The 10,927-nt window shown below is 38.9% G+C and overlaps 1 protein-coding gene across 1 annotated transcript; it reads left to right on the forward strand.

The window, feature by feature from the left end:
• Positions 1–1,762: 1,762 nt before the first annotated feature.
• bag3 (BCL2 associated athanogene 3) lies at positions 1,763–9,666 on the forward strand. Its single transcript, XM_034681104.1, has 4 exons — positions 1,763–2,139; positions 5,589–5,924; positions 6,043–6,393; positions 7,696–9,666. Exons 1-4 carry the CDS (start codon positions 1,939–1,941, stop codon positions 8,485–8,487), a joined length of 1,680 nt encoding a protein of 559 aa, XP_034536995.1. The 5' UTR covers positions 1,763–1,938; the 3' UTR covers positions 8,488–9,666.
• Positions 9,667–10,927: the final 1,261 nt, after the last annotated feature.

Consider the following 10,927-nt stretch of genomic DNA (forward strand, 5'->3'; position numbering starts at 1 on the left):
TAGCTGTGTTGTTTCTTCATACTTGAATGCAGCTCTTTAACATATTAAATGACCTGTTTCTGTCTTTCAACAAGCTGTTTAGCCCCCTGGTTGTTCAGTCATTTCAACAACTTTTAACCTTTTATTTCATGTTTCTGTATTTTAATCAATTTCATTTCTTTTCATTATTTTTCATAACTAAATGTCTTTTTATTCAGTACCGAGGCAAAATTCTCTAAACAATGTTTGTGGAAAAAACAAACAAATAAAATAATTATAGAGACTAATAATAAGCCTTTCCTATTACCTGAAGTTACTTGGTTACAATATGTTTAAATGTGCTCCTTTTCTGTTTAGTATGGAAGCCCTAAAAGAACATAATGAAATACATTTTATTTTCTCTGATTTCTCGTCTTGTTTCCTTGTTATCTGGAGAAAACAGAGAAAATAGAACGTATTCAGTCATGTCCTTCAGGGCTTCCGTATAAAATAAATGAATATTATTACTATTAGTAATATAAATTGATCTTTGTTTTGGACCGCTTTAAAATGAGATGATACACCTCAAGGGGTGTAATAAAATAAATTGAAATTAACAATGTCATTTCTTCACACTTGAATGCAGCTCTTTAGAATATAAAATGACCTGTTGCTGTTTTTGTTGTGTTGTTTATTGTTGTCTTCATGTACTTTTTACTTTTTACTTTTTACCTTGTAAAGCACTTTGACCAACACTGGTTGTTCTTAAATGGGCTATACAAATAATGCTGATTTGACTTGGCTTGACTTTCAACAGGTTGTGTTTTAGCCTGCTGGTTGTTCAGTCAATTCAACAACTTTTTAATCAGTGTGATGACATACATTTTTTTTTCTCTGATTTCTTGTCTTGTTTTCTTGTTTTCTTGAGAGAACAGAGAAAATAGAACATATTCAATCATGTCCTTTTAGGGCTTCCGTACTACATAAATAAAGATTATTATTATTATTATTATTATTATTATTATTATTATTATTATTATAAATTAGATTTTTGCTCGGGACCGCTTTAAACAAGATGATACACCTCAAGGGGTGTAATAAAATATGTCATTTTTTGCAGCTCTATAACATATTAAATGACCTGTTGCTGTCTTTGTTGTGTTGTTTATTGTTTTCTTCATGTACTTTTTACTTTTTACCTTGTAAAGCACTTTGACCAACACTGTTTTTTTTTAAATGTGCTATATAAATAAAGCTGATTTGAGTTGACTTGACTTTCAACAGGTTGTGTTTTAGCCTCCTGGTTGTTCAGTCAATTCAACAACTTGTAGCCTATTATTTTATGTTTCTGTATTTTAATCAGTGTGATGACATACCTTTTGTTTTCTCTGATTTCTCGTCTTGTTTTCTTGCTATCTCGAGAGAACAGAGAAAATAGAATGTATTCAATCATGTCCTTCAGGGCTTCCGTACAAAATAAATAATGATTATTATTATTATTATTATTATTATCATAAATTAGATTTTTGCTCGGGGTCGCTTTAAAAACGAGATGGTACACCTCAAGGGGTGTAATTAAATACATTTAAATGAACACTGTGATTTCTTCATACTTGAATGCAGCTCTTTAACATATTAAATGACCTGTTGTTGTCTTTCAACAGGTTGTGTTTCAGCCCCATGGTTGTTCAGTCATTTCATCAACTTTTAACCTTTCATTTCACGCTTCTGTATTTTAATCAGTGTTTCATGTCATGTCGGCATGTCCGCGCATTTCCAGCAATGATGATACAGTTGTTTTCCACATTGTTGTGATCACATGAGGGGCTCTGGGGTGAGACTTGGGGGTCCTCCAGCAGCAGCGCCCATGTTTGGGAGCGCTGTCCGCCCCCGTCATTAACCCCGCTATTTCGAGAAACTTCCAGCCCCCTTCTCCACGTCACTTCAAGGCATCTTTAAAGAGTCCGTCGCCTGGGTACAATGTTTCATTACTCGACACCTCGCAGCAGCATGAGTAGCATGAAGACGACGTCCCCGTTATTGACAATGACAAACAATGACAGCGACCCTCTCCCCCTCGGCTGGGAGGTGAAGATCGACCCTCAGACTGGATGGCCTTTTTTCGTGGATCACAACAACCGCACGACCACCTGGAACGACCCGAGGCACGACACGAGAAAGGTACGGAATAAACTTGGAATAACCTTATTATTAAAGGGATCCGTGTTGTGTTTAAACCGTGTTATAGCTCGGTGTGTTGTTACAGAGGCAGGAGGAGCGCAGCGCTGCGTCGGTGTTACATATTAACACCGTGCGTAACTCACAGTCGGCCTTGTCCGCTGGTCCCCCCTCCTCCCCGCCCCCCCTCCTTTACTAATGGCTCATAAACCTCTTTATAACGGCTGATCAGACTCGTTATGTTTCCGAGTCCTGATCCCGGTCTATTATTACTCGATGACTCACCCTGCAGCACGTAAAGGCTATCTCTGAGGAGAGCCTCGGTGTCTGGATAGCGTTCGTCAGGCTACACGGTGGAACATAGTGCGACCACCGTGCTCATGTCAAACTTTTTCCCCTACATGGATAGGTTATGTTCGGTTATTTGGTCCTAAATGCACCAGCGCTGTTCACCCCGTGTGTTTGATAAACACAGGCCTGTGGTACTGAACCCGGGGGTTGAAGTTTGCTTTCCCCTCAGAGACAGACACATGTTGTCCAAAGTTAGTGTCCCGAGGAATCTCCCAGAAAGACAGCTGTCAGGGATATAATTGGTGCAATGGGGCTGGCTTTGTGCTGTGCCTCTTAAATGGCAGGAGGTATTGTAGTGTAAAAATGCTGCTGGTCTTCCTACATATGCAGTGATTTCGACTGTAAAAAATGAAGTTTGATCTTATTACACACACTATTAAAGCAAGTTGACCTGTTGCTCCTCCATAGCTGACATTGGCAGATGGTCACAACAAATGGTGGACAAAGTACACGTCTTCATTACTGAAGTCAAAGTTTAAATCCTCCTGGTCAAACATTACTCTAGAAAGTTGTTCAGTCAGATTGTGACTTGAGTTAAAGTCCTGCAGCCTGTCTGTGGGAATGTGTTTGAATTAAATCTCTCTGGATTCAGATTCTGAATATTTTAAGTAATTGGCTTGGAGCAGAAGTCTCCTCAAATCCAGAGCTCTGCTTATTGGGGGATAAATCTTAGTTACCCAATATAACTAAATGTAACTTCTCTGTTATTTTGGTGGGTACAACAACAGCTTGTTGAGTCATTTTAAGATATTAGAAGGCATCACAAATTCCACAGGTGAAAGAATGGGTTTGTGCAATGACTGAAACTGCATCCTATGAATGTATGCTTAGTAGATTAAGTGATGACAGAGGGGTGACAGGATTTGGGACTACATAAAGGTAGATAATAAGCCCCACTAGGATTTTGGTTTTCTTGTTTTGTTTTGCTTCCCCCTAGTGAATCCTGCATTACTGTATACCTCAGCAACATGTTTACATGATGTATGTAGAAGCAGGTTAGGTATGTGTGCTTGTGTAGGTATGCATGTATGAAGGTATGAGTACATGTACAAGTGTACATGTATACAGATACTGTACATGAACACATTAGTTGATATTATTATGTATCCACTTTATTTTCTATCTGCTGTCTATCTTTTTTTGTTTTCTTTAAAAATGTGCTAGGTCTGTCGCCAGAGTTCATTGTTCATTGTTCATTGTTCATTATATATTACCTGTTCCTGTATGGAGAAACACATTAAGTTTGCCATGTACCAAGCCTTTGAAAAGTTAAATAAAAACTTAAATACCAAAAAAAAAAGTCCAGCAGTTGCACCAGCTGTGTGTAAGCTCAAACGTAGCCTAGTTTGAATGTAATTTCTCATTTAGGATGGAGTTTACACTCTACTAATGTTTTGTGCATTGCACCAGCTGAGATAGTTCCAACGTTAGCCTAAGTTACAACTTAATTCTTACACTTGGGTCCTAGTGAGTGTAAAGTCCTCTGTAGAGTTTATCGGCTGCCATGGAGTGTCATTTCCAAAGGTGGGATGATTTGGAGGATGAGGAGATACAGAGAGTTCTCCCAGCTAGATTATGTCTGCAACGCAATATCTGCAAGAGATTACATCCTTTGGAAAATTATGATGACCAAGATTTGCACTCCCGAGTATTAACGTATGTTGTAGTTGATCATTTTACCACTCGAAGTCACTGTTTTTATACACACTGCAGATTAAGGCTGTAGGCTATAGTTATCACCTTACTATGACACTTTATCAAGACTTACATACCTTCTGTTGTTGTTCTGTGACAGTAGCGGCAGTTGGCAGAAGTTCGTTTCAGCTGTTGGTCAGTTCAGAGACGATTAGGCATGAAAGATAACAATGCATCAAAATTGGTGCTTTCCTCTGATTGGCTGCTGGAAGTGTAAACTTCATATCTGCTACTTGTTGTGGTTAGTTTGGACGTTACGGTCTACTAGTTCAGATGAACCAAACAATGACACAACTTAAGTTACAAACTAACTAGTTTCAACGTCTGGTTTAGTGAGGACTTTACACTCTAACTTAGGACACAACTTATACACAGCTGGTGCAACGCCACAGGAGTACTTGCTTTTAGAAATACTGAAGAATTCAAAGTACTTTTTAAAATATCTCTAAACGTATTTTCACAAAGCATGAGGTCAGTCAAGAATGCATGGGTGAACATTCTGCTCCGTTCTGTTTATCTAGAAAACATGATTTCATATCTAAAAAGTCTACCATGAAATCTAAACTAAGTTACTACAAGCACAGACAAGTTTACAATGTTCCTCTGGAATCAAAGCAGTGTGTGAGCTCCAGACCTCCACATGCTTTCTCAGGTTAGATGCTGATGTTTTGGAGGCTGTGATGAAGTTTGTGTGGTAAACAGATCAGAGATTTACAACAATACAAACAATCATTCTTTATTTCAAAACCTCAAACGTGGGTTTAAAATATGGCCGTGGTGCTCAGGTAGAGAATCATCATCCTTCTCAGCCATCATCACCACGACTAAATGAACGACTGATCTGAAGAACTTCTGATCTGATCTACAGGACAGGGAGAGTTAAAGTAAGTGACAGGCAGACAGAGGAGAGAGAGGGAAAGACATGATCCCAGTGTGTCAGTCTGAGCCTAGAGCAGCATAACTAAGAGCTGGTCCAAGCCTGATCCAGCTCTAACTATAAGCTTTATCAAAAAGGAAAGTTTGAAGCCTACTCTTAAAAGTAAAGAGGGTGTCTGCCTCCCAGACTCTGACTGATAGATGATTCCAAAGGAGAGGGGACTGATAACTGAAGGTTCTACCTCCCATACTACTTTTAGAGACTTCAGGTCTGAGCAGGCCTGCATGTTGGGAGCGTAGTGTTCTAGAGGGGTAATAGGGCACTATGACCTCTTTAGGATATGAAGGTGTCTGAAGGAGGATTTTAGATTCTGTTCTAGATTTTATGGGGAGAAATGATCAAAAAGGTATATACCATTGTATTGGGGATTTAGGAATGTATCAACGACAAAATTGTGAAGATATGATAACTGATGAATTAACCTTTAATTGCCATGTTTTTAATAACCCTTCTGTTTGCTGTGTTTCAGGATAAAGATGTGTCATCAAATGGACCCAACCTACCCCCAGAACAGAGCCCTCAGGATTCACAGAAAACCTTCTTTAGGGAGATAAAGCACCCTATTCTGCGCCCAGGTTATGTTCCTATACCAGTCTTCCATGATGGTGCAGAACCACGGCAGCAACAAGATTCATGCTACTCTTACATCCACCCAAGCACTGCGCAGAATATTCGTCCAGAGAATCGGGCCCTCACCCCAACACCGGGGCTCCACTGCAGGCCCAGATCTCCATTACATGGACCTTCAGAGAGCTGTTCTATGGAGCCTGGAAAGGCTGGCTCACCTGTTTCCAAAACAGCAGAGGTTGGACACTTGACATAACACATTCACCTTAAACTTGCATGCATTCATGTATTTATGAAGAAAGCATTTTTCACCAAATACTGATTTTCCCTCTGTTTCAATTTGATATAATTTACAGGTTTTGCCACCTATGCATCACCAACCCCCACGGCCCAACAGCATTGGTCTTCAAGCAGGTTATATCCCCATCCCAGTGATCCATGAGGGTGGAGGAGTCCAAACACAAACACAGCCACAGTTGAATCCCTCCGTCTACTCTCAACGCAACCCCTACCCAGAGCACCAGCAGCCCTTCCATCGCTATCAGACAGACGAATGGCCGAGCTACTCTCCAGCTGTGCAGCCTCCCAGGGAAAGAGCTTCTCCCATACTGCCTCCCCAGCATCGTGATGCTCCTCCTATTAACCTTCCATCACACATTAGAAGCCCATCACCAATTATTACACAAGTGCTGGGAGAAATACCACAGGTACTGTTATATTGCTCTATTTCATTTCAATTAGGGATGTAAGGATATATCATAAGACGGTAAAACATCGATACAAATAAGGGTGGATTCAAATCCATTCAACAACATTTGTATTGCGATATTATTTTAAACAGTAGAGGGCGCTATTTTTATTTCACTCCGCTTGTTCAACATCATTAAAGCTAGGGTTGGTAGTCACGGAAAACTAGCATGAACTTAAATGTAGCATTTCCTCAGGACTCCATCTAACCCCTCCCCCTCTCCCCTTGGAGCTCCGCCAAATGATGGTGACTGATTCAAAACCGGTCCTCAGCACATGGTTTGTGTTTTGCACTACGTCAACTCATGTCTCAGTCAGCGGTAAGAAAACACCAAAACATTCTCATAGTGAAAGTTAAAAACACAAACAAAGATGAAATGTACGCTCTGCAGGAGGCGGGCAGAACGGCAGGACAGGATTTGATTGGTTTCATCATTTGGCTCCTGATGGCAGGGATTGGTTGGTGTTTTCCCAGGTTTACTCCGGCTGTAGATAGAGGCTTTTTTTACCTCTTTTTTTAAGAGCACATTATGTATTGATTGACATTGGGACATAAAGATCATTTTAACCAGTGGAACAAAAAATGGATCTAAATCTGACCACCAACCCCAGCTTTAAGTCTCTTGCGCTGCTCTCCCGTCCCTCGCTGAGTCGAGCGTCTCAGACATGGTGGCAGCAGGTGAAGACCTCACAGTTCAGGATGCACCTTTGTGTTTACAGTCTGAGGTGCGGCAGCATTTTGTCTTTCCCTGATACTCCTGAAAACAAGCATGTCAATTCAGAGCCAGGAGCAGAAGCTGCACTTTAGTTTAAAGTTTTTTCTTTAATGTTTAATACTTTCATTTGGGAATCGTTCACTTTCCATTTCTCTATAATTGTTCTGAAATTTTCCAACAAGGTGTTTTTGTACAGTCATATTTTGTTTTTTTGCAAGGTGCTGAAAAAAAGTGTACTGTGGTTTTATTTGAGTTACAACACACCTTAAGAATGAAAAAGGATTACTTTGTTTATGAAGAAATATAAGAGAAAAATATAAACTGCAACTGTCCATGATTGAGATTTGAAATGAAATAATAGTTATTTAAAATTTGAGTTCAATCCAGTTTTCTTGAAAATTGTTAGAGAATCAGGATTCAAATCGAAAAGTGGGTTGGGTTTATCCTTACATCCCTAATTTCAATGTTTCTTGATCTTTAAAAAAGGGGAATCTATTATCATATGTGTTGCTGTGATATTTGATAGTTCATTTCTTTCCTCCTAAGGCTCAGCAGCATGTCCTCACAAGAGACACGCCCCCCAAAATGAACCAGGAACATCAGAGCACTCAGCAAAAACCTGATAACATGCAGCCCCTGCCATTGCACCTGGGAGCTGATGTCCCCAGGCTTCCGACACCTCAACAGTTTCAAAAGCTTCCACCTGAGCAACCTCAACAGTTACACCAACCTCAGAAGTTCCAGCAGCAGCAACAGTTCCAGCAGGAGCGACCTCAGACATCTCCCCAGCCTCAGCATCCTGAACAGTTAGTGCAGTCACCGCAACCGATACAGCAGCCACAGAAACCAGAGAAACAACAGCAACAACAACAACATGCAGATATAACAGTTCAGATGCCACTGAGACCAGAAGTCCCTGACGTACCACCAGTACCCTCAGAGATCAAGGAAGAGGCTGAAGAGGCTGCTCAGTGCCCGATCCACCCAGGCTTGGCTAAGGTGCAGCAGATAGTTGAACGGGTCGCTAAACTGGAGCATGAGGTGAAATATTTCCCAGGAAAGAAGAATGATAAGAAATACTTGCTGCTGGAGGAGATGCTGACGAAAGAGCTTTTAGCACTAGACTCTGTTGACCCAGACGGTCGTACAGATGTACGGCAGGCGAGACGGGACGGCGTCCGTCGTGTCCAAAACATTCTGGAAAAACTAGAGCAACTGGAGGAGCAGCTTGTCAGGCCCTCCAGCCAGACGTCGATGGAGGAAGACAACCTGCCACAGAAAGGAGAGCCCAGCATGATCACCAAAGAGAATGTTGAGCCTGCAAAGGAGATATCATAACGACTTCACACTTCATAATGGAGAGAGGAGACGACGGGAGACCTGCTGTATGTTTGATAGTGAACAAGCCTTCTTTCTTTACTACAGCATTTGTGGAAGTTGCATGCATTGATTAACAGTGTTGTTATTTTCTGACATTCAGCACATAATTGATGGTAGCTCAGTGCAACCATGTTTTTCAAGCCAATGTTGTTGCCTTCTGTGTAATGCCAATGTCATAATAAGGCAGCAGTGATGAGGTATGTCAGAATCAAAGTTTGAATAAGAGGCCTTTTTGCAATAAACGGAAAGAAGAAGTATTTTCTTAAGAAATGTTATATATAGTTGCCTTTTGTCCAATCGATTATCGTCTGTGGCTTTTATTGATCCAGTCAACACATCAGAAAGTAAAGAGTGGAAGTATCGGGCTATAAAATACGACTAATTCACTTCAAAACTTAACAGAACAGTATTTTCTCCTAGACACACGGCCATCTTGGAGCTTTCTTTTGTACCACATTGAATATGCCTAGGAGATGGTGCTTTTTGGTGCATTACTGGTTCTGCACTCTTTGCACTTTGCCATCATTGAAATGTATCATGCTGAGAGATTGGCAGCACTTCATTTGAACAACATATAAGTTAAGTTTTGACTGGTGTGTTTGAGTATTTGTATTTGCATTGCTATACTTGCTATTTCAAAAAACAACATTATATCACTACCTACTGAATAGTATTTTGGTACATTTATGAATGTGTAATGACAAATGCAGAAGGAATGTGTGTCTTACTTGAGATGTGAAACAACCTGCACTTGTATTTAAGGACAGCTTAAGACTGTATGAATGTTTTTGTGTAACAACCAAAGCCACAATCAGTGACAAAGCTAATGAAAACGGCCTTAGAGCCTTAAAAATGTCAACTGCTAGGTGATACCTGATTAAAGAAAAACACTATTTATGAATCAAAAGTGAATTTGCTATCCAGAAGGTTCAGATCGACCTTTAAGTGACCCGAGTTTTTTGTGCAGTAATTTGTCGCTATGGTACATGACAAGCCATCTGTAAAGTAGGGTCACCCACTGCCTTACACACCGTTAATTGTGGCTTACTGTTTTATCACAGTGTATGGGAAGCAGGTTAATGCATTGTTAAAGCAAGTCATGTTGGTATGCTTCAAATAAAATGTATTTCACATGGATTCTGACTGATGTTTGGACTATCATTGATTTTTTTTTGCAGGATGATTATTTCCTTTACTTTTTTTGATATGTTACAACTTAAAATGTGTGTGCAGTATACCTACGTATTTATACTGCACACTAAAAAAATATATATTTATCAATAGTTGCAACTTCTTATTTTCAGATTATGTTTTTAGGGGTTAATTTATTTCACCAGTGCAATTCATTTAAATTTGCAACACAATTCTCTACGTCTCTAGAATAATTTAGTTACTTTGCATTCATAAAATAAATGTCTTATATTGTCTTCTTCCTTCTTGCAAAAATCACTGATGTTGCCAATTTCAGCAAATGTTCATATGTAGGATTTAGATTGTAACTCTTTAACTGTATTAGGGATCGTACATTTGAACATTAACAGACATGTTTAATGCCATTTTATGTTTGAAAATAATGAATTCCAAAAATGTCCCTCGTGGAGTTATTTTCGTTAGTTTCTTATAAGTCTACTATAGTACATTTATTTGTTTATTTTTATATTAACATTATGTAATGATACATTTATAAACACTACAGAAATGTGCTCAAACAATTACATAGACCAAAATCAATAAAAGAAACAAGGAGAAGAAAAAAATAAGACCAAAAAAGTGAATGGGACATTTAACTCATGTCAGCATATAAATAAACAGATATATGCAACACTTCAGAAGCCAAAATGTCAATCTTCACCAAGAAACTCATAAAAAGGTTTATTGTTTTATTACTTTATTGTTATCAGTCAATGTAAGGTTTTTTAAGTTTAGTTTTAGTTCCTGTAAAACTAAAAAGCAGGGAAGTAGACAAAGCACTTTCAAATAGTACTTTATTTATCCGGAGGGGAATTCAGTTATTACAGTGTGCTTTTATAAACAGTAGCCTATGTAAGAAAGTCAAAATATTAATAGAAAGAAGGAATAAAATAAGATATAAATATGAATACAATTAAAATAAAATGGAATAGAATAGAATAGAATAAAGTAGGCACATTTGTGAATATGAAATTTACTGTATAGTACCAGTAAATTCACAATGTATTATATGCTGTTTTTAACATATTTGAAATACATTATGACATTCTTACACTCAAGATTATATGTAGTTTTGCTCAACAAATATTCCGTCATTTGGGAGCAGAGAGTAGTGGAATATGTACAATTATAAAACAGGTGCTGCAGTGATTCTGTTTCATCGTTACAAAAAGTACAATTCTGATTCATACTATGCCATACTAAATTA

The sequence above is a fragment of the Notolabrus celidotus genome, chromosome 4, assembly GCF_009762535.1.
Source record: "Notolabrus celidotus isolate fNotCel1 chromosome 4, fNotCel1.pri, whole genome shotgun sequence".
Classification (NCBI taxonomy): Eukaryota; Metazoa; Chordata; class Actinopteri; order Labriformes; family Labridae; genus Notolabrus; species Notolabrus celidotus.

What these genes read in the sequence shown, in the direction of transcription:
- bag3 (XM_034681104.1), top strand. Translation starts at nt 1,939, where the DNA reads ATGTTTCATTACTCGACACCTCGCAGCAGCATGAGTAGCATGAAGACG. An exon ending in CGAGGCACGACACGAGAAAG is followed by an intron (nt 2,140 to 5,588) that starts GTACGGAATAAA and finishes GCTGTGTTTCAG; the next exon opens with GATAAAGATGTGTCATCAAA. An exon ending in CTGTTTCCAAAACAGCAGAG is followed by an intron (nt 5,925 to 6,042) that starts GTTGGACACTTG and finishes TATAATTTACAG; the next exon opens with GTTTTGCCACCTATGCATCA.